Source organism: Salmo trutta, chromosome 17 (genome assembly GCF_901001165.1).
Source record: "Salmo trutta chromosome 17, fSalTru1.1, whole genome shotgun sequence".
NCBI classification, from domain to species: Eukaryota; Metazoa; Chordata; class Actinopteri; order Salmoniformes; family Salmonidae; genus Salmo; species Salmo trutta.
In genome coordinates, this window is record NC_042973.1 from 2,792,392 (window position 1) to 2,817,391 (window position 25,000).

The 25,000-nt window shown below is 44.1% G+C and overlaps 2 protein-coding genes across 2 annotated transcripts in view; one reads left to right on the top strand and one right to left on the bottom strand.

Annotated features, from left to right (window-relative positions):
* The window catches only part of lpp (LIM domain containing preferred translocation partner in lipoma), a gene marked incomplete in the record, with an annotated part of 384,586 nt that overhangs the window by 292,636 nt on the left and 66,950 nt on the right, over positions 1–25,000 (bottom strand).
* The window catches only part of LOC115152510 (glutenin, high molecular weight subunit PW212-like), a 17,901-nt gene continuing 15,002 nt past the window's right edge, over positions 22,102–25,000 (top strand). The window contains exon 1 of the mRNA XM_029697370.1: positions 22,102–22,186. Coding sequence (XP_029553230.1) covers positions 22,102–22,186 — 85 coding nt within the window. The remainder of the gene's footprint in view (positions 22,187–25,000) is intronic.

Consider the following 25,000-nt stretch of genomic DNA (forward strand, 5'->3'; position numbering starts at 1 on the left):
GAGAGAGAGAGAGAGAGAGAGAAAGGGCGAGAGTGAAAGGGAGGAAATTCCATGATTATAGAATTAAGATTTGACTTTAAAATGTATGCCAAACAAAAAAAAACATTGATTTTAAAGTTTAACAAACCATTCAACTCTATGCACTTTTAAAATTGTCCACTGAACAATTTACAAAAACGAATTTAGTGGAAGAACTGTGCAGATGCAAACGTGGGGTAACAGAATTACGGTTAAATCACCCTCAGGTTTATATGTGTTTTCCAAAAACTGCTCAGAAAAAAGATTCCAAGATGTCTGAAGAAAGAATAGGGCATCAGTTATGACATAGCACCTTGAGATGGGGGGAATAATGATAATACTGTTTTTGCTTTGTCATTATGGGGTATTGTGATGTCATTATGGGGTATTGTGATGTCATTATGGGGTATTGTGATGTCATTATGGGTATTGTGATGTCATTGTGGGTATTGTGATGTATTGCGGGGTAGTGTGATGTCATTATGGGGTATTGTGATGTCATTATGGGGTATTGTCATGTCATTACAAGGTATTGTGATGTCATTATGGGGTATTGTGATGTCATTATGGGGTATTGTCATGTCATTACGGGGTATTGTGATGTCATTATGGGGTATTGGGATGTCATTATGGGGTATTGGGGTGTCATTATGGGGTATTGTGATGTCATTATGGGGTATTGTGATGTCATTATGGGGTATTGTGATGTCATTATGGGTATTGTGATGTCATTGTGGGGTATTGTGATGTATTGCGGGGTAGTGTGATGTCATTATGGGGTATTGTGATGTCATTATGGGGTATTGTCATGTCATTACAAGGTATTGTGATGTCATTATGGGGTATTGTGATGTCATTATGGGGTATTGTCATGTCATTACGGGGTATTGTGATGTCATTATGGGGTATTGGGATGTCATTATGGGGTATTGGGGTGTCATTATGGGGTATTGTGATGTCATTATGGGGTATTGTGATGTCATTATGGGGTATTGTGATGTCATTGCGGGGTATTGTGATGTCATTATGGGGTATTGTGTTGTCATCATGGGGTATTGTGTTGTCATCATGGGGTATTGTGATGTCATTGCTGGGTATTGTGATGTCATTGCGGGGTATTGTGATGTCATTGCGGGGTATTGTGATGTCATTATGGGGTATTGTGATGTCATTATGGGGTATTGTGATGTCATTATGGGGTATTGTGATGTCATTATGGGGTATTGTGATGTCATTGCGGGGTATTGTGATGTCATTATGGGGTATTGTGATGTCATTATGGGGTATTGTGAGGTCATTGCGGGGTATTGTGATGTCATTATGGGGTATTGTGATGTCATTATGGGGTATTGTGATGTCATTATGGGGTATTGTGATGACATTATGGGGTATTGTGATGACATTATGGGGTATTGTGATGTCATTGCTGGGTATTGTGATGTCATTGCGGGGTATTGTGATGTCATTGCGGGGTATTGTGATGTCATTATGGGGTATTGTGATGTCATTATGGGGTATTGTGATGTCATTATGGGGTATTGTGATGTCATTATGGGGTATTGTGATGTCATTATGGGGTATTGTGATGTCATTGCGGGGTATTGTGATGTCATTATGGGGTATTGTGATGTCATTATGGGGTATTGTGATGTCATTGCGGGGTATTGTGATGTCATTATGGGGTATTGTGATGTCATTATGGGGTATTGTGATGTCATTATGGGGTATTGTGATGTCATTATGGGGTATTGTGATGACATTATGGGGTATTGTGATGTCATTATGGGGTATTGTGATGTCATTATGGGGTATTGTGATGACATTATGGGCTATTGTGATGTCATTATGGGGTATTGTGATGACATTATGGGGTATTGTGATGTCATTATGGGGTATTGTGATGACATTATGGGGTATTGTGATGACATTATGGGGTATTCTGTGTAGATTGATGAGGAAAAAAATACTATTTCCATTTTAGAATAAGGCTGTAACAAAATGTGGAAAAGGTCAAGAGGTCTGAACACCTTCCGAATGCTCTGTACTGTATGTGTTGCCACCCTAGGATCATGAACTACTTAAAAAGCTGTACTGTACTCTACTGTACTGTACTCTATTCTACTCTACTGTACTCTACTGTACTGTACTCTACTGTACTCTACTGTACTGTACTCTACTGTACTGTACTCTATTCTACTCTACTGTACTCTACTGTACTGTACTCTACTGTACTGTACTCTACTGTACTGTACTCTATTCTACTCTACTGTACTCTACTCTACTGTACTGTACTGTACTGTGCTCTACTCTACTGTACTCTACTCTACTGTACTCTACTGTACTGTACTGTACTCTACTGTACTGTACTGTGCTCTACTCTACTGTACTCTACTCTACTGTACTCTACTGTACTGTACTCTACTGTACTGTACTCTATTCTACTCTACTGTACTCTACTGTACTGTACTCTACTGTACTCTACTGTACTGTACTCTACTGTACTTTACTCTATTCTACTCTACTGTACTCTACTCTACTGTACTGTACTCTACTCTACTGTACTGTACTCTACTGTACTGTACTCTACTCTACTGTACTGTACTCTACTGTACTCTACTGTACTGTACTCTACTGTACTGTACTCTACTGTACTCTACTGTACTGTACTCTACTATACTGTACTCTACTGTACTGTACTCTACTCTATTCTACTCTACTGTACTCTACTCTACTGTACTCTACTCTATTCTACTCTACTCTACTGTACTCTATTCTACTCTACTGTACTGTACTGTACTCTACTGTACTCTACTCTATTCTACTCTACTGTACTCTACTCTACTGTACTCTACTCTATTCTACTCTACTCTACTGTACTCTATTCTACTCTACTGTACTCTACTGTACTCTACTGTACTCTACTGTACTGTACTCTACAATACTGTACTCTACTGTACTGTACTCTACTCTACTCTATTCTACTCTACTGTACTCTATTCTACTCTACTGTACTCTACTCTACTGTACTGTACTGTACTGTGCTCTACTCTACTGTACTCTACTCTACTGTGCTCTACTCTACTGTACTCTACTCTACTGTACTCTACTGTACTGTACTGTACTCTACTGTACTGTACTGTGCTCTACTCTACTCTACTCTACTGTACTCTACTGTGCTCTATTCTACTCTATTCTACTCTACTGTACTCTACTCTACTCTACTCTACTGTACTCTACTCTATTCTACTCTACTCTACTGTACTGTACTGTGCTCTACTCTACTCTACTCTACTGTACTCTACTGTGCTCTATTCTATTCTACTCTACTCTACTGTACTCTACTCTACTCTACTGTACTCTACTCTACTGTACTCTACTGTGCTCTACTGTACTCTACTGTGCTCTACTGTACTCTACTCTATTCTACTGTAATCTATTCTACTCTACTGTGCTCTACTCTACTCTACTAATAAAAGCCTTTACTAATGCCAATTTTAAGATGGAAAATGGTTAGAAATGTATATATTCCTTCATTTCTCAAAAATATAGACTGTTAGCTTTCTTTTGACACCCAATTTGATATGACACTATGAATTTCACATGTTGGTTCTCATGGTTCCTTTTCTATGGAAATGCCCATTGGGAGAAAGAGAGAGAGAGAGTGAGAGAGAGAGTGAGAGCGAGAGAGAGACTTGGGAGGGTGAGAGAGTGAGAGAGCGAGAGAGAGAGTGAGAGAGCGAGAGAGAGCGAGAGAGAGCGAGAGAGTGAGAGACAGACACTTGGGAGGGTGAGAGAGAATGAGAGAGAGAGAGAGAGAAAGAGAGAGAGACTTGGGAGGGTTAGAGAGAGAGAGAGTGTGAGAGAGAGAGAGAGAGAGAGAGAGAGAGAGAGAGAGCGAGAGAGAGAGAGACTTGGGAGGGTTAGAGAGCGAGAGAGTGTGAGAGAGAGAGAGCGAGCGAGAGAGAGAGAGACTTGGGAGGGTGAGAGAGCGAGAGAATGAGAGAGAGAGAGAGAGAGAGAGAGAGACTTGGGAGGGTTAGAGAGAGAGAGTGTGAGAGAGAGAGAGAGAGAGAGAGAGAGGAGAGAGAGCGAGAGAGAGTGAGTGTGAGAGAGAGAGAGAGAGAGAGAGAGAGAGAAAGAGAGCGAGAGAGAGAGAGAGAGAGAGCGAGAGACTTGGGAGGGTTAGAGAGAGAGAGAGTGTGTGAGAGAGAGAGAGAGAGAGAGAGAGAGAGAGAAAGAGAGCGAGAGAGAGAGAGAGCGAGTGTGAGAGCGAGAGAGAGAGAGACTTGGGAGGGTTAGAGAGCGAGCGAGAGAGCGAGTGTGAGAGAGAGAGAGAGAGAGAGACAGATACACACACCTCTCTCCAACACTTTGCCTCCATAACCTCAAACAGCAGGTGCTAGTTCAGTGTTGTTCAGAGTAATTTAGACTGCTAACAGAGCTGCTAACCGAAGTCCTGCAGAGACAGCAGACTGCACAGACAGGTTTTAGGCAGGACGCTACAGGAGACAACTGTCGGGAAAAAAAATAAACTATTTACTTACACATGTTTTTGTTTTGGGCACAATTATAAAATCACCCCATGTACGCACACCTCCGTCACGTTGTTCATATGGGCCGACAGAGGGCTACGCCAAAACAGATTAATCAGGGCTCTGTTGGGGGGGGGAAATCGCTGCAGGCCAATATATTAGGTTATGTCCTCAATGGAAACCTATTCGTTATAGGACACTCGTCATTTGTAGTGCACTAAATAAGGAATAGGGTGCCTGTTGGAACCCAGACAGTTTCATACGACTCTTATCCTCAGAAAAGGTGAATGAAGACCTGCCTGTGTGTCATGGTCATTTATCCCAGCTATCTCATCACGGCTAACCAGCGCCAGATGACTGCCTCATTTACCCCTGCTATCTCATCACGGCTAACCAGCGCCAGATGACTGCCTCATTTACCCCTGCTATCTCATCATGGCTAACCAGCGCCAGATGACTGCCTCATTTACCCCTGCTATCTCATCATGGCTAACCAGCGCCAGATGACTGCCTCATTTACCCCTGCTATCTCATCATGGCTAACCAGCGCCAGATGACTGCCTCATTTACCCCTGCTATCTCATCATGGCTAACCAGCGCCAGATGACTGCCTCATTTACCCCTGCTATCTCATCATGGCTAACCAGCGCCAGATGACTGCCTCATTTACCCCAGCTATCTCATCACGGCTAACCAGCGCCAGATGACTGCCTCATTTATCCCTGCTATCTCATCACGGCTAAGCAGCGCCAGATGACTGCCTCATTTACCCCAGCTATCTCATCACGGCTAACCAGCGCCAGATGACTGCCTCATTTATCCCTGCTATCTCATCACGGCTAAGCAGCGCCAGATGACTGCCTCATTTACCCCAGCTATCTCATCACGGCTAACCAGCGCCAGATGACTGCCTCATTTACCCCAGCTATCTCATCACGGCTAACCAGCGCCAGATGACTGCCTCATTTACCCCAGCTATCTCATCATGGCTAACCAGCGCCAGATGACTGTCGTCCTACAGGACATCTCCACAGGGAAGTAGGGTGGATCTATTCCTGGTTGTCACTTTGGGCTGTTGGTTTATCTACGAGGGCAATGGCTATGTCCCAGATGGAAAACCTATTCCTTTCATAGGGCACTACCTTTGATCATGGCCTCACATGAACTATAAAGGCTCTATGTGCACTATAAAGGCCCCACATGCACTATAAAGGCTCTATGTGCACTATAAAAGCTCTATGTGCACTATAAAAGCTCTATGTGCACTATAAAAGCTCTATGTGCACTATAAAGGCCCCACATGAACTATAAAAAGCCCTATGTGCACTATAAAGGCTCTATGTGCACTATAAAAGCTCTATGTGCACTATAAAAGCTCTATGTGCACTATAAAGGCTCTATGTGCACTATAAAGGCTCTATGTGCACTATAAAAGCTCTATGTGCACTATCAAAGCTCTATGTGCACTATAAAGGCTCTATGTGCACTATAAAGGCTCTATGTGCACTATAAAAGCCCTATGTGCACTATAAAGGCTCTATGTGCACTATAAAGGCTCTATGTGCACTATAAAGGCCCCACATGCACTATAAAGGCTCTATGTGCACTATAAAGGCCCTACGTGCACTATAAAGGCCCCGCGTGCACTATAAAGGCCCCACGTGCACAATAAAGGCTCTACGTGCACTATAAAGGCCCCACGTGCACTATAAAGGCCCCGCGTGCACTATAAAGGCTCTATGTGCACTATAAAGGCCCTACGTGCACTATAAAGGCTCTACGTGCACTATAAAGGCCCCGCGTGCACTATAAAGGCCCCACGTGCACAATAAAGGCTCTACGTGCACTATAAAGGCCCCACGTGCACTATAAAGGCCCCGCGTGCACTATAAAGGCTCTATGTGCACTATAAAGGCCCTACGTGCACTATAAAGGCCCCACGTGCACTATAAAGGCCCCGCGTGCACTATAAAGGCCCCGCATGCACTATAAAGGCCCCACGTGCACTATAAAGGCTCTACGTGCACTATAAAGGCCCCACGTGCACTATAAAGGCCCCACGTGCACTATAAAGGCCCCACGTGCACTATAAAGGCCCCACGTGCACTATACATTTCATTTTACTCCATCGTTTATAAACAATATACAATACAATATACAAACACTGTATAGCTTCAAAACATGATTAAAACTATAATGTTGATATCATGGATGGTCAGTCCTTGCATTCATAGCTCTGTTTATGAATTTGAGAGTGGTTATATTTCTCCAGCCTCACGGCTTAGATGTTTACCAAAACAGTGGCGGGGTATTTGCATGTGTTTCTGTTTTGTTGTTGTTGTTTGCCTCTTTAAAGCTGGGTCAGTGAGTTTAGCTACCTCTCTATCAGCCTCGTAGTTTACAACCAGCAGAACATCCCTCCACTCAAGGTCCCTGGATGAGCCTCAGTAAACAAACAAAATAATTTGATTTAAATCTTTAAATAATATATCTTATGTGCGTGAGCATCAAGTTTGCATCTTACATTTGTTATAAGTTATTTCTTACAATTTCTACAATTACAATTTCTTACAATTAAGCTCTGTGGTGAATGAACGGGCCTTTATTAAACAAGCTCTGTGGTGAATGAACGGGCCTTTATTAAACAAGCTCTGTGGTGAATGAACGGGCCTTTATTAAACAAGCTCTGTGGTGAATGAACGGGCCTTTATTAAACAAGCTCTGTGGTGAATGAACGGGCCTTTATTAAACAAGCTCTGTGGTGAATGAACGGGCATCTATAAAACAAGCTCTGTGGTGAATGAACGGGCCTCTATAAAACAAGCTTCCCCTCTTTTACACCGCTGCGACTCTGTTGTTATCATCTATGCATAGTCACTTTAATGACTCTACCTACATGTACATATTACCTCGACAAACCGGTGCCCCTGCACATTGACTCTGTACCGGTACACCCTGTATATAGCCTCCACATTGACTCTGTACCGGTACACCCTGTATATAGCCTCCACATTGACTCTGTACCGTAACACCCTGTATATAGCCTCCACATTGACTCTGTACCGTAACACCCTGTATATAGCCTCCACATTGACTCTGTACCGTAACACCCTGTATATAGCCTCCACATTGACTCTGTACCGTAACACCCTGTATATAGCCTCCACATTGACTCTGTACCGGTACCCCCTGTATATAGTCTCCACATTGACTCTGTACCGGTACTCCCTGTATATAGCCTCCACATTGACTCTGTACCGGTACCCCCTGTATATAGCCTCCACATTGTACCGGTACCCCCTGTATATAGCCTCCACATTGACTCTGTACCGGTACCCCCCTGTATATAGTCTCCACATTGACTCTGTACCGGTACCCCCTGTATATAGCCTCCACATTGTACCGGTACCCCCTGTATATAGCCTCCACATTGACTCTGTACCGGTACCCCCCTGTATATAGTCTCCACATTGACTCTGTACCGGTACCCCCTGTATATAACCTCCACATTGACTCTGTACCGGTACCCCCTGTATATAACCTCCACATTGACTCTGTACCAGTACCCCCTGTATATAGTCTCCACATTGACTCTGTACCGGTACCCCCCTGTATATAGTCTCCACATTGACTCTGTACCGGTACCCCCTGTATATAGCCTACACATTGACTCTGTACCGGTACCCCCTGTATATAGTCTCCACATTGACTCTGTACCGTAACACCCTGTATATAGCCTCCACATTGACTCTGTACCGGTACCCCCTGTATATAGCCTCCACATTGACTCTGTACCGTAACACCCTGTATATAGCCTCCACATTGACTCTGTACCGTAACACCCTGTATATAGCCTCCACATTGACTCTGTACCGGTACCCTCTGTATATAGCCTCCACATTGACTCTGTACCGGTACCCCCTGTATATAGCCTCCACATTGACTCTGTGCCGTAACACCCTGTATATAGCCTCCACATGGACTCTGTACCGGTACCCCCTGTATATAGCCTCCACACTGACTCTGTACCGGTACCCCTGTATATAACCTCCACACTGACTCTGTACCGGTACCCCTGTATATAACCTCCACATTGACTCTGTACCGGTACCCCCTGTATATAGCCTCCACATTGACTCTGTACCGGTACCCCTGTATATAACCTCCACACTGACTCTGTACCGGTACCCCTGTATATAACCTCCACATTGACTCTGTACCGGTACCCCCTGTATATAGTCTCCACACTGACTCTGTACCGTAACACCCTGTATATAGCCTCCACATTGACTCTGTACCGGTACCCCCTGTATATAGCCTCCACATTGACTCGGTACCGGTACCCCCTGTATATAGCCTCCACATTGACTCGGTACCGGTACCCCCTGTATATAGCCTCCACATTGACTCTGTACCGGTACCCCTGTATATAACCTCCACACTGACTCTGTACCGGTACCCCTGTATATAACCTCCACATTGACTCTGTACCGGTACCCCCTGTATATAGCCTCCACATTGACTCTGTACCGGTACCCCCTGTATATAACCTCCACATTGACTCTGTACCGGTACCCCCTGTATATAACCTCCACATTGACTCTGTACCGGTACACCCTGTATATAGCCTCCACATTGACTCTGTACCGGTACCCCCTGTATATAGCCTCCACACTGACTCTGTACCGTAACACCCTGTATATAGCCTCCACATTGACTCTGTACCGGTACCCCCTGTATATAGCCTCCACACTGACTCTGTACCGTAACACCCTGTATATAGCCTCCACATTGACTCTGTACCGGTACCCCCTGTATATAACCTCGCTACTGTTATTTTACTGCTGCTCTTTAATTATTTGTTACTTTTATTTCTCATTATTTTTTTAATCTGCATTGTTGATTAGGGGCTCGTATGTAAACATTTCCCTGTAAGGTTTACACCTGTTGTATTCGGCGCATGTGACTAATACGATTTTTATTTTATCTTTTGATTTGAACAGGCATAGCTTTTATAAAACAAGAAAAGGCCACATACTGACAATTCTTTCAGCGATTGTGAAAACAAGGAAATATTGCTTGTGACGGAGGCGTGTCAGATCTCACTAAGGTGTCTCAGCAGTCCTGACACTTCCTACCACCTCGCTGGAAGTTGCAACACCCCTCAAAGACACACACACACACACACACACACACACACACACACACACACACACACACACACACACACACACACACAGAGCGCACCCCAAAGCCACAGCAGCATCACACAGCCACATATTCAGACATTACTGCACAGCTGTGTGTATATTGGTTGTGTGTGTATTGGTTGTGTGTATATTGGTTGTGTGTATTGGTTGTGTATATATTGTTTGTTTGTGTATTGGTTGTGTGTATATAGGTTGTGTGTATAGGTTGTGTGTATTGGTTGTGTGTGTATTGGTTGTGTGTGTATATTGGTTGTGTGTATTGGTTGTGTGTGTATTGGTTGTGTATATTGGTTGTGTGTATTGGTTGTGTGTGTATTGGTTGTGTGTTGGTTGTGTGTATTGGTTGTGTGTATATTGGTTGTGTATATTGGTTGTGTGTGTATATTGGTTGTGTATATTGGCTGTGTGTGTATTGGTTGTGTGTATATTGGTTGTGTGTATTGGTTGTGTGTATATTGGTTGTGTATATTGGTTGTGTGTGTATATTGGTTGTGTATATTGGTTGTGTGTATAGGTTGTGTGTGTATAGGTTGTGTGTATAAGTTGTGTGTATATTGGTTGTGTGTATTGGTTGTGTGTATATTGGTTGTGTGTGTATTGGTTGTGTGTATAGGTTGTGTGTATATAGGTTGTGTGTATATTGGTTGTGTGTATTGGTTGTGTGTATAAGTTGTGTGTATAGGTTGTGTGTATATGTTGTGTGTATAGGTTGTGTGTATAGGTTGTGTATATTGGTTGTGTGTATTGGTTGTGTGTATATTGGTTGTGTGTGTATATTGGTTGTGTGTATAGGTTGTGTGTGTATATTGGTTATGTGTGTATATTGGTTGTGTGTATTGGTTGTGTATAGGTTGTGTGTGTATATTGGTTGTGTGTGTATATTGGTTGTGTGTATATTGGTTGTGTGTATATTGGTTGTGTGTATATTGGTTGTGTGTGTATTGGTTGTGTGTATTGGTTGTGTGTATAGGTTGTGTGTATATAGGTTGTGTGTGTATTGGTTGTGTGTATATAGGTTGTGTGTGTATATTGGTTGTGTGTGTATATTGGTTGTGTGTATATTGGTTGTGTATATAGGTTGTGTGTATTGGTTGTGTGTATATTGGTTGTGTGTATATTGGTTGTGTGTATATTGGGTGTGTGTATAGGTTGTGTGTGTATAGGTTGTGTGTATATTGGTTGTGTGTATTGGTTGTGTGTATATTGGTTGTGTGTGTATTGGTTGTGTGTATAGGTTGTGTGTATATAGGTTGTGTGTATATTGGTTGTGTATATTGGTTGTGTGTATATAGGTTGTGTGTATATTGGTTGTGTGTGTATTGGTTGTGTGTATAGGTTGTGTGTATATAGGTTGTGTGTATATTGGTTGTGTATATTGGTTGTGTGTATAGGTTGTGTGTATAGGTTGTGTGTATATTGGTTGTGTATATTGGTTGTGTGTATTGGTTGTGTGTATAGGTTGTGTGTATATTGGTTGTGTGTATATTGGTTGTGTGTGTATTGCTTGTGTGTGTGTATAGGTTGTGTGTATAGGTTGTGTGTATAGGTTGTGTATATAGGTTGTGTGTATAGGTTGTGTGTATAGGTTGTGTGAAACCTGGAGGAGAGAGGAAAGAGGTAGCAGTCTAACGAAGTCTTAACCCTCTACACCCGTATGTGGTGAGAGAACGGCTGATTTGGGCGCTGATAAACACCCTAACTGGGACACAGCGGCTGTAGAGTAGCATACTATACATGACATCAGAGCTCGGCCTCTGTGCTTCACAGCGCTGTACGGGGGTTTTGACTGACAGCCGTTCTGAACTTGAATGGCTACATTTGTTGTTGTCCGAGTGACGGGGAAATGCTGTAAACTAAGACTCCTCGATGCATTTTGAAAGATGAGACGTTGAGGATTGTAATAAATACTTATTTGACGTCACACAAGCCAAACACCTGTGAATCCAAATGGGCACTTTACATTTTCATATCATAAAACTCATTTACACTGTCAACATTTATGATCATTATGTTTGATGTACAGTTACCAGATGACATGACGTTATACCCTGGGTTGTTCTGAACAGAATGAGTATATGTTTGTTTATTGTGAAGATAATTTGCCGCGACACACCTGAATGACCTCAGGAATCCTTACTACGCGCATCGAAATTACAATCTGTTTCTCTGAAGGGCCTTGTGAAAGCCTAACACTGTAAGATAGTATTTTATAACTTAGCTAGTCATGTTGGCAACAGAACAAGCTTTCAAATGATGCCAACCTGACCCGATAGTCTGCTTATTATTACGCGCACCTGTCACCATCGTTACGCACACCTGTCACCATCGTTACGCACACCTGTCACCGTCGTTACGCACACCTGTCACCATCGTTACGCACACCTGTCACCATCGTTACGCACACCTGTCACCGTCGTTACGCACACCTGTCACCATCGTTACGCACACCTGTCACCATCGTTACGCACACCTGTCACCATCGTTACGCACACCTGTCACCATCGTTACGCACACCTGTCACCATCGTTACGCACACTCCCCTTGGTTCCTCCTACCTGATTACCTTCCACCTACCTGTCACTCCCTTTGGTTCCTCCTACCTGATGACCTTCCCCCTACCTGTCACTCCCTTTGGTTCCTCCTACCTGATGACCTTCCCCCTACCTGTCACTCCCTTTGGTTCCTCCTACCTGATTACCTTCCCCCTACCTGTCACTCCCCTTGGTTCCTCCTACCTGATTACCTTCCCCCTACCTGTCACTCCCTTTGGTTCCTTCTACCTGATGACCTTCCCCCTACCTGTCACTCCCCTTGGTTCTTCCTACCTGATTACCTTCCCCCTACCTGTCACTCCCTTTGGTTCCTCCTACCTGATTACCTTCCCCCTACCTGTCACTCCCCTTGGTTCCTCCTACCTGATTACCTTCCCCCTACCTGTCACTCCCTTTGGTTCCTCCTACCTGATGACCTTCCCCCTACCTGTCACTCCCTTTGGTTCCTCCTACCTGATGACCTTCCCCCTACCTGTCACTCCCTTTGGTTCCTCCTACCTGATTACCTTCCCCCTACCTGTCACTCCCCTTGGTTCCTCCTACCTGATTACCTTCCCCCTACCTGTCACTCCCCTTGGTTCCTCCTACCTGATTACCTTCCCCCTACCTGTCACTCCCTTTGGTTCCTCCTACCTGATTACCTTCCCCCTACCTGTCACTCCCCTTGGTTCCTCCTACCTGATTACCTTCCCCCTACCTGTCACTCCCTTTGGTTCCTCCTACCTGATGACCTTCCCCCTACCTGTCACTCCCTTTGGTTCCTCCTACCTGATGACCTTCCCCCTACCTGTCACTCCCTTTGGTTCCTCCTACCTGATTACCTTCCCACTACCTGTCACTCCCCTTGGTTCCTCCTACCTGATTACCTTCCCCCTACCTGTCACTCCCCTTGGTTCCTCCTACCTGATTACCTTCCCCCTACCTGTCACTCCCTTTGGTTCCTCCTACCTGATGACCTTCCCCCTACCTGTCACTCCCTTTGGTTCCTCCTACCTGATGACCTTCCCCCTACCTGTCACTCCCCTTGGTTCCTCCTACCTGATTACCTTCCCCCTACCTGTCACTCCCCTTGGTTCCTCCTACCTGATTACCTTCCCCCTACCTGTCACTCCCCTTGGTTCCTCCTACCTGATTACCTTCCCCCTACCTGTCACTCCCTTTGGTTCTTTCCCCAGGCGTTATAGACACTGTTTGTCTTCCATGTCTGTACGCTACTCGTGTTTCTTGTTTTGTTCCATGTTTCATTTATTTATTAAATTATTCACTCCCTGTACTTGTTTCCCGACTCCCAGCGTGCACATTACAGCTACCATGGTTATGCATTTCATATTTCATTTTACAGAACTGAACCTCTGTGTTAGCTATCCGCTGTGGTGTCTGTGAACTAGTTTGATTAGTGATGGAGAGCTCCTGATAACAGCTAACAGCTTCTAATTGATAAAGCCTCCCCATCCTGATCCAAAGGTCATAAAACAAAGCCACAGTCTGGCTAGTGAGAACAGAACAGGAAGGTGTAGTTACAGTCTGGCTAGTGAGAACAGAACAGGAAGGTGTAGTTACTAGTGAGAACAGAACAGGAAGGTGTAGCTACAGTCTGGCTAGTGAGAACAGAACAGGAAGGTGTAGTTACAGTCTGGCTAGTGAGAACAGAACAGGAAGGTGTAGTTACAGTCTGGCTAGTGAGAACAGAACAGGAAGGTGTAGCTACTAGTGAGAACAGAACAGGAAGGTGTAGCTACTAGTGAGAACAGAACAGGAAGGTGTAGTTACTAGTGAGAACAGAACAGGAAGGTGTAGTTACAGTCTGGCTAGTGAGAACAGAACAGGAAGGTGTAGCTACTAGTGAGAACAGAACAGGAAGGTGTAGCTACTAGTGAGAACAGAACAGGAAGGTGTAGCTACTAGTGAGAACAGAACAGGAAGGTGTAGTTACTAGTGAGAACAGAACAGGAAGGTGTAGTTACTAGTGAGAACAGAACAGGAAGGTGTAGCTACAGTCTGGCTAGTGAGAACAGAACAGGAAGGTGTAGTTACAGTCTGGCTAGTGAGAACAGAACAGGAAGGTGTAGTTACTAGTGAGAACAGAACAGGAAGGTGTAGTTACTAGTGAGAACAGAACAGGAAGGTGTAGTTACTAGTGAGAACAGAACAGGAAGGTGTAGATACAGTCTGGCTAGTGAGAACAGAACAGGAAGGTGTAGCTAAGTGTCTGCATAAAGAAGTCCCTTGCTAATGCTAAGCCTCCATAAGTAATACAGAAGTGACTTGCTAATGCTAAGCCTCCATAAGTAATACAGAAGTGACTTGCTAATGCTAAGCCTCCATAAGTAATACAGAAGTGACTTGCTAATGCTAAGCCTCCATAAGTAATACAGAAGTGACTTGCTAATGCTAAGCCTCCATAAGTAATACAGAAGTGACTTGCTAATGCTAAGCCTCCATAAGTAATAATGAAGTCCCTTGCTAATGCTAAGCCTCCATAAGTAATAATGAAGTCCCTGGCTAATGCTAAGCCTCCATAAGTAATAATGAAGTCCCTTGCTAATGCTAAGCATCCATAAGTAATAATGAAGCCCCTTGCTAATGCTAAGCCTCCATAAGTAATACAGAAGTGACTTGCTAATGCTAAGCCTCCATAAGTAATACAGAAGTGACTTGCTAATGCTAAGCCTCCATAAGTAATACAGAAGTGACTTGCTAATGCTAAGCCTCCATAAGTAATACAGAAGTGACTTGCTAATGCTAAGCCTCCATAAGTAATACAGAAGTGACTTGCTAATGCTAAGCCTCCATAAGTAATACAGAAGTGACTTGCTAATGCTAAGCCTCCATAAGTAATAATGAAGTCCCTTGCTAATGCTAAGCCTCCATAAGTAATAATGAAGTCCCTGGCTAATGCTAAGCCTCCATAAGTAATAATGAAGTCCCTTGCTAATGCTAAGCATCCATAAGTAATACAGAAGTGACTTGCTAATGCTAAGCCTCCATAAGTAATACAGAAGTGACTTGCTAATGCTAAGCCTCCATAAGTAATACAGAAGTGACTTGCTAATGCTAAGCCTCCATAAGTAATACAGAAGTGACTTGCTAATGCTAAGCCTCCATAAGTAATACAGAAGTGACTTGCTAATGCTAAGCCTCCATAAGTAATAATGAAGTCCCTTGCTAATGCTAAGCCTCCATAAGTAATAATGAAGTCCCTGGCTAATGCTAAGCCTCCATAAGTAATAATGAAGTCCCTTGCTAATGCTAAGCATCCATAAGTAATACAGAAGTGACTTGCTAATGCTAAGCCTCCATAAGTAATACAGAAGTGACTTGCTAATGCTAAGCCTCCATAAGTAATACAGAAGTGACTTGCTAATGCTAAGCCTCCATAAGTAATACAGAAGTGACTTGCTAATGCTAAGCCTCCATAAGTAATACAGAAGTGACTTGCTAATGCTAAGCCTCCATAAGTAATAATGAAGTCACTTGCTAAAGCTGCATCCCAAATGGCACCATATGCCCTACATAGGCACTACTTTTGACAAGAGCCCTATGGGCCCTGTTCAGAAGTGGTGCACTACTAGGCATTCCTAGGTATTCCCTGTGGCTCAGTTGGTAGAGCATGGTGTTTGCAACGCCAGGGTTGTGGGTTCGATTCCCACGGGGGGCCAGTATAAAAAATAAATACATTTTTAAAAAATGCACGGTATGAAATGTATGCATTCACTACTGTAAGTCGCTCTGGATAAGAGCGACTAAAAATGTAAAAACTACATAGGGAATAGGTCTCCATCAGTTAACCTTTGTGTTTTAGGACCATTAGATCAGGATGGGGAGGCTTTATCAATTAGAAGCCAATGACAAGCTGTTATCAGGAGCTCTCCATCACTAATCAAACTAGTTCACAGACACCACAGCGGATAGCTAACGTTTACACAGAGGTTCAGTACTGTATTAGGTTCAGTACTGTATTAGGAGGTTCAGTACTGTATTAGATTCAGTACTGTATTAGGTTCAGTACTGTATTAGATTCAGTACTGTATTAAATTCAGTACTGTATTAGGTTCAGTACTGTATTAGGTTCAGTACTGTATTAGGTGATTCAGTACTGTATTAGGTTCAGTACTGTATTAGATTCAGTACTGTATTAGGTTCAGTACTGTATTAGATTCAGTACTGTATTAGGTTCAGTACTGTATTAGGTTCAGTACTGTATTAGATTCAGTACTGTATTAGATTCAGTACTGTATTAGGTTCAGTACTGTATTAGGTTCAGTACTGTATTAGATTCAGTACTGTATTAGATTCAGTACTGTATTAGGTGATTCAGTACTGTATTAGGTGATTCAGTACTGTATTAGGTGGTTCAGTACTGTATTAGGAGGTTCAGTACTGTATTAGGTTCAGTACTGTATTAGATTCAGTACTGTATTAGGTTCAGTACTGTATTAGGTGATTCAGTACTGTATTAGGTTCAGTACTGTATTAGATTCAGTACTGTATTAGGTTCAGTACTGTATTAGGTTCAGTACTGTATTAGATTCAGTACTGTATTAGATTCAGTACTGTATTAGGTTCAGTACTGTATTAGGAGCTTCAGTACTGTATTAGGTTCAGTACTGTATTAGATTCAGTACTGTATTAGATTCAGTACTGTATTAGATTCAGTACTGTATTAGGTTCAGGGATTACAGGTGTGTATGTGGTGTATATATTGTAAATATTGTTGTAAGATACTGTACGTACTCTAGGAGACGGAGTGAGAATCGTTTGCTGTAAGAACGAACGAGACGGGGCAACCGACGTTTTCCAAAAGGTGTGGGCTTTCTGAACCTTTTCACAGGTATCGAGCATTACTCTTTCACTTGCACGCCTTCGCAGCTTATTATCCTCGGTTTCCACAATGAACGCTGGCTACGCATCCACAATCCACCCCCCCTGTTCCTAACTTCTTGTAAAGGGTTTTGGCTGGAGAACGTAATCCTTACTACCCCTGGCACGGCAGAATGAAATCTACCCATCAATAACACTGTGTTTAGAGAATACACACACTGCCCTGCCACTTCCCTTAAAGAACCCTTTAAGTATAACCTGTGAAGGAAGATCAAAATACATGAATGAATGACAAAACTAAAGCTTATGAAAAAAACAGGGCTTTCTATATACTTGAGCAGCTACAATTTAAAAAGGTATTAGTTTCACAATTCAATTGTGTCCAAATGGTCCTGATTTGGGTCTCAGTCCTGTTGAATAGAGGAGCAGAAACGGAGCCAGCCAGGCATCCTAATAGCAGTAGAAGCTCTTAGTCTTAACTCACAGGTACAGGTTTCAGTCACAGGCTTCAGCTACAGGCTTCAGGCACAGCTACAGGCTTCAGCTACAGGCTTCAGGCACAGCTACAGGCTTCAGCTACAGGCTTCAGCTACGGGCGTCAGCTACGGGCTTCAGCTACAGGCTTCAGCTACAGGCTTCAGCTACAGGCTTCAGCTATGGCTACAGCTACGGGCTTCAGCTACGGGCTTCAGCTATGGCTACAGCTACAGGCTTCAGCTACAGGCTTCTGCTATGGCTACAGCTATGGCTACAGCTACAGGCTTCAGCTACAGGCTTCAGCTATGGCTACAGCTACAGGCTTCAGCTACAGGCTACAGCTACAGGCTTCAGCTATGGCTACAGCTACAGGCTTCAGCTACAGGCTTCAGCTATGGCTACAGCTACAGGCTTCAGCTATGGCTACAGCTACAGGCTTCAGCTATGGCTACAGCTACAGGCTTCAGCTACAGGCTTCAGCTATGGCTTCAGCTATGGCTTCAGCTACAGGCTTCAGCTATGGCTTCAGCTACAGGCTTCAGCTACAGGCTTCAGCTACGGACTTCAGCTATGGCTACAGCCCTCTATAGGCCCTTCTGCATTCTTCAGCCCCTCAACTGCAAGTCCACAGACACATGACAATGATCAGTTACATAACTATATGATGTCAACCAGACTATAACGTTTTAACACATAAGCACCGTAAGCCTAGGAGTTAGTCTCTAAAACACTCAGGGCAGACAAAATACAAAACGCTGCAAAACAAATGCACTTTTAAAAATATATAGCTTCGTTATAAAATATATAAATGTTAAAAAGTGTAGAAAGGTGTAGGAAATCTATACAGACGTCTGGTTATTTTCCTCGCTGTGTATTTGATTGAATAGTGGCCCTAAATCAACTGTGAAGGTGTTTTTAATCCCTCGGCAGTCAAAACTGTTTTTCTTTAGCGGAGGGATTTCTTACAGTTTGTTTTGACAACATATTGCAGCTTGCAGTCACTCTTCACTCCGGCTGCTTCATTTAAAAATAAAAAAAAGACTCCTGAGAGGCCCAGTCTTTTTCATAGAAGACAGAAGAGGGAGTTATAAACGGCAGGCGATTGTGTAAATCCCAAAATTTGACACATTTAGTCATCAATGATTCAATCTAGTAGATCATTTATTTAAGAAGGTATCAAATCTCTATTTTAGTTTAAAAAAGAAAAGAAAATAAGTGCTCAAATCCTGTCTGGGCACCTGGCAACAGCATCAGCACCAGCACCAGCACCAGCATCAGCATCAGCACCAGCATCAGCATCAGCACCAGCATCAGCACCAGCATCAGCACCAGCACCAGCATCAGCACCAGCACCAGCACCAGCATCAGCACCAGCACCAGCACCAGCAACAGCATCAGCACCAGCACCAGCACCAGCATCAGCACCAGCATCAGCACCAGCATCAGCACCAGCACCAGCATCAGCACCAGCATCAGCACCAGCATCAGCACCAGCATCAGCACCAGTATCCTAAAGTCCTGGGATAATTGCTGGGAAGCCATGGAAGCTGAAAAGCTCAAGCCCTATTGGTCAACCCAGCGGAGACTCAGGCCCTGATTCGCTAGCCCAGACCAGAGGTTGATCGATTGGTTAGTGTTTTTTTTATATCTGTTCTGATCACGCCTTCACTGCAGAACTCTGACCCTCACCGACACCCACACGGGATAAAACTAAAACGGATAAATAAAGTACAAAACCCTTTTGCTACTTGTTGTTGTACTGCTGTAGGGTTTTACAATTGACTGAAGGCATTATCCTGTTTATCTCTTTGCCTTAGCTAGGCTTAGACCACTCACAGATCTGTTATCCACCCATCCATCCATCCCCTTCCAAGTCTCCTCAGCTCAGGGTCCTTTCCTATCTATGTATCTATAAGTCTCCTCAGCTCAGGGTATCCTGTCCTCATTTAACAGACTCTCTGATCCAGAGCCACTACAGTAGTGAGTCATTTAGCAGACTCTCTGATCCAGAGACACTACAGTAGTGAGTCATTTAGCAGACTCTCTGATCCAGAGCCACTACAGTAGTGAGTCATTTAGCAGACTCTCTGATCCAGAGACACTACAGTAGTGAGTCATTTAGCAGACTCTCTGATCCAGAGCCACTACAGTAGTGAGTCATTTAGCATACTCTCTGATCCAGAGAGACTTACAGTAGTGAGTCATTTAGCAGACTCTCTGATCCAGAGCCACTACAGTAGTGAGTCATTTAGCAGACTCTCTGAGATCCAGAGACACTACAGTAGTGAGTCATTTAGCAGACTCTCTGATCCAGAGACACTACAGTAGTGAGTCATTTAGCAGACTCTCTGATCCAGAGCCACTACAGTAGTGAGTCATTTAGCATACTCTCTGATCCAGAGAGACTTACAGTAGTGAGTCATTTAGCAGACTCTCTGATCCAGAGCCACTACAGTAGTGAGTCATTTAGCAGACTCTCTGAGATCCAGAGACACTACAGTAGTGAGTCATTTAGCAGACTCTCTGATCCAGAGACACTACAGTAGTGAGTCATTTAGCAGATTCTCTGATCCAGAGCCACTACAGTAGTGAGTCATTTAGCATACTCTCTGATCCAGAGAGACTTACAGTAGTGAGTCATTTAGCAGACTCTCTGATCCAGAGCCACTATAGTAGTGAGTCATTTAGCAGACTCTCTGATCCAGAGCCACTACAGTAGTGAGTCATTTAGCAGACTCTCTGATCCAGAGAGACTTACAGTAGTGAGTCATTTAGCAGACTCTCATATCCAGAGACACTACAGTAGGGAGTCATTTAGCAGACTCTCTGATCCAGAGTCACTACAGTAGTGAGTCATTTAGCAGACTCTCTGATCCAGAGAGACTTACAGTAGTGAGTCATTTAGCAGACTCTCATATCCAGAGACACGACAGTAGGGAGTCATTTAGCAGACTCTCTGATCCAGAGTCACTACAGTAGTGAGTCATTTAGCAGACTCTCTGATCCAGAGAGACTTACAGTAGTGAGTCATTTAGCAGACTCTCTGATCCAGAGCCACTACAGTAGGGAGTCATTTAGCAGACTCTCTGATCCAGAGTCACTACAGTAGTGAGTCATTTAGCAGACTCTCTGATCCAGAGCCACTATAGTAGTGAGTCATTTAGCAGACTCTCTGATCCAGAGCCACTACAGTAGTGAGTCATTTAGCAGACTCTCTGATCCAGAGACACTACAGTAGTGAGTCATTTAGCAGACTCTCTGATCCAGAGCCACTACAGTAGTGAGTCATTTAGCAGACTCTCTGATCCAGAGAGACTTACAGTAGTGAGTCATTTAGCAGACTCTCTGATCCAGAGCCACTACAGTAGGGAGTCATTTAGCAGACTCTCTGATCCAGAGTCACTACAGTAGTGAGTCATTTAGCAGACTCTCTGATCCAGAGCCACTATAGTAGTGAGTCATTTAGCAGACTCTCTGATCCAGAGCCACTACAGTAGTGAGTCATTTAGCAGACTCTCTGATCCAGAGACACTACAGTAGTGAGTCATTTAGCAGACTCTCTGATCCAGAGCCACTACAGTAGTGAGTCATTTAGCAGACTCTCTGATCCAGAGACACTACAGTAGGGAGTCATTTAGCAGACTCTCTGATCCAGAGCCACTATAGTAGTGAGTCATTTAGCAGACTCTCTGATCCAGAGCCACTACAGTAGTGAGTCATTTAGCAGACTCTCTGATCCAGAGACACTACAGTAGTGAGTCATTTAGCAGACTCTCTGATCCAGAGCCACTACAGTAGTGAGTCATTTAGCAGACTCTCTGATCCAGAGACACTACAGTAGGGAGTCATTTAGCAGACTCTCTGATCCAGAGCCACTATAGTAGTGAGTCATTTAGCAGACTCTCTGATCCAGAGCCACTACAGTAGTGAGTCATTTAGCAGACTCTCTGATCCAGAGAGACTTACAGTAGTGAGTCATTTAGCAGACTCTCATATCCAGAGACACTACAGTAGGGAGTCATTTAGCAGACTCTCTGATCCAGAGTCACTACAGTAGTGAGTCATTTAGCAGACTCTCTGATCCAGAGAGACTTACAGTAGTGAGTCATTTAGCAGACTCTCATATCCAGAGACACTACAGTAGGGAGTCATTTAGCAGACTCTCTGATCCAGAGCCACTATAGTAGTGAGTCATTTAGCAGACTCTCTGATCCAGAGTCACTACAGTAGTGAGTCATTTAGCAGACTCTCTGATCCAGAGAGACTTACAGTAGTGAGTCATTTAACAGACTCTCTTATCCAGAGAGACTTACAGCAGTGAGTCATTTAACAGACTCTCTGATTCCGCCTATGGGTATGGAACCCACAACCCTGCCGTTGCAAGCGCCATGCTCTACCACCTGAGCCACACGGGACTAACTGGAACTCTCAGCGTATGTAGGGGGTGTTAAGACACATGTCCATAATGATAAAGTATCTACTATATTCTGGATGGCTCCGGTCTCATCCTCTACGCTGATGGCCAGGGTGTTAGAGCTGATGATATACCAGCAGAGGTTGACGGCAACAGGGTGGGGTATGAGACACTAGAGAGCATCGATGTGGCAATGGGAAACATGGACATGAATAGTAGATTTCATAGGAAGTGTAGATCATTTAGAAAATGTAATGTCCTAATTTATTTCCTCATCTCCTATAGCTTGTTATTTCCTGTTGACTGCAACATCTGTCCTGACATTTAGTCGTGCCATAACAAAGGAGGTTTTGAATACTTATTGACTCAAGACATTTCAGCTTTTCATTTTGTATTTATTTGTAAACATTTCTAAAAACATAATTCCACTTTGACATTATGAGGTATTGTGTGTAGACCAGTGACAAAAGAAAAATCGCAATTGAATCAATTTTTAAATTCATGCGGACAAGATACTCTTATTTCCGGAGCCCATATCACAGCCAAGACAGCCATCTTATTTTATAGTGAAAACATGATGTAATATAACAGAATAAAAGAGAACAGAACAAAGCGAAGTGATTCACATCTCGCGTCTGGAACACTTACTCTCACAGAGTGATCATTGACGAGTCCCGTCGGAGGTTGGCACCCTCGTGTTCGTGAGAGTCTCATCTTTCCATAGAGGGGTCATAATAGTTTGTAGGCCAAACCGTTCCGACGCTACAGACGAATTTGTAAGAATAACAATTTTTGGGACGTCTCATGGTCTGACAAACTCAGTTCTAGCTCTGTCAGATGTGGAAGTGGTGGATTGAGACCCATCTAATGCTAAAAAAACCCCAGATATCTCTTGGTTAAACTGGCAGATTTTGATGGGGATTTTTGCTAATTAGATTTCTGCAGAGGCGCGGGCAATGACTCTAGGTTAAACACCAAATAGACCAAGGGGGATATTCATACAGTGTCTCAGAGTGCTGATTTAGGGTCAGTTTGGCCTTTTAGGTCACAATGAGAGAGAGACAGACAGAGACAGAGAGACAGAGAGACAGAGAGACAGAGAGAGAGGCAGAGAGACAGAGAGAGACAGAGACAGATGCAGAGGCAGAGAGAGAGAGACAGAGAGACAGAGACAGAGAGAAACATGCAGAGATACAGAGAGAGAGCAAATAAAAGACTAACACGTCTCACATTGAGATATCAGCCCATATCTGACTATCCCAACGTGACTTTGAGGCCCTGGAGCGTCTTGTTTCTGTTTCAGATGACCAGTGAGATGGAATATAACCGCAACACAGAGAGAGTAGAGAGAGAGAGACATGCCCTAAAAAACAAATACTTTCAGGCATCTGTCATCTTGCTGCACCACGAGCTATGCTGCACTGAAACATCTAATCATACAGTAATATAGAATTACAATCAGGCCACAGTGAGGAGAGGAGAGGAAAGGAGAGGAGAGGAGAGGAGGGGTGGGGAGAGGAGAGGAGAGGAGGGGTGGGGAGGGGAGAGCAGAGGAGAGGAGGGGTGGGGAGAGGAGAGGAGAGGAGGGGTGGGGAGGGGTGGGGAGAGGAGAGAAGAGGAGAGGAGGAGAGGAGAGGTGGGGAGAGGAGAGGAGAGGTGGGGAGAGGAGAGGAGAGGAGAGGAGGGGTGGGGAGAGGAGAGAAGAGAAGAGGAGAGGAGGGGTGGGGAGGAGAGGAGAGGAGAGGAGAGGAGGGGTGGGGAGGAGAGGAGAGGAGAGGAGAGGAGGGGTGGGGAGAGGAGAGAAGAGGAGAGAAGAGGAGGGGTGGGGAGAGGAGAGAAGAGGAGAGGAGGAGAGGAGAGGAGGGGTGGGGAGAGGAGAGAAGAGGAGAGGAGAGGAGAGGAGAGGAGAGGAGAGGAGAGGAGAGGAGAGGAGAGGAGAGGAGAGGAGAGGCACTGTGTGAGTCAAAAGAGGAAGTAGGACTATTGGGGTGGTTTTTGGTACGATTCATATTCAGAAAAATAGACTGACTGAGTCTCTTTCTCCCTCCCTGAGAGAAGCAGAAGTTTATTCGAATAATAAAAAGCAGAGCTTGATTGAGGAGCACTACAGCTGGCGCAAACTCTTCTCAGACCAACTGTTTAATGCTGCTCATTCAGCAAATAACAAGTAACCCTGACCCACACAAGTTAGTCTTCAACCATCTGTCTCCACACACAACGAGAACGTCTTCTATTCATCAACACACAGAGGAACAGACCCTTACTGTACTTCACTCCATCTGTGTCTATGGCCGTGTCACAAATGGCACCCTATTCCCTACTTTATTTAATGTTGTATTTTATTTAACCTTTATTTAACTAGGCAAGTCAGTTAGGAACAAATTCTTATTTAAAATGACAGCCTTCCCCCGGTCAAACTCTTAACCCAGATGACGCTGGGACAATTGTTGTGCGCCGCCCTATGGGACTCCCAATCACGGCCGGATGTGATACAGCCTGGAATCGAACCAGGGTTAGTAGTGATGCCTCTAGCACTGAGATGCAGTGCCTAAGACCGCTGTGCCACTCGGGAGCCCTTAAAATGCATTACTTTTGACCGGAGCCCTATGAGAGTCCTATGAGCCCTATAAGAGTCCTATGAGCCCTATAAGAGTCCTATGAGTCCTATGGGAGTCCTATGAGCCCTATAAGAGTCCTATGAGCCCTATAAGAGTCCTATGAGCCCTATAAGAGTCATATGAGCCCTATAAGAGTCCTATGAGCCCTATGAGAGTCCTATGAGCCCTATGAGAGTCCTATGAGCCCTATGAGTCCTATGGGAATCCTATGGGAGTCCTATGAGCCCCTATGGGAATCCTATGGGAGTCCTATGAGCCCTATAAGAGTCCTATGAGCCCTATAAGAGTCCTATGAGCCCTATAAGAGTCCTATGAGTCCTATGAGTCCTATGAGCTCTATGAGTCCTATGGGAGTCCT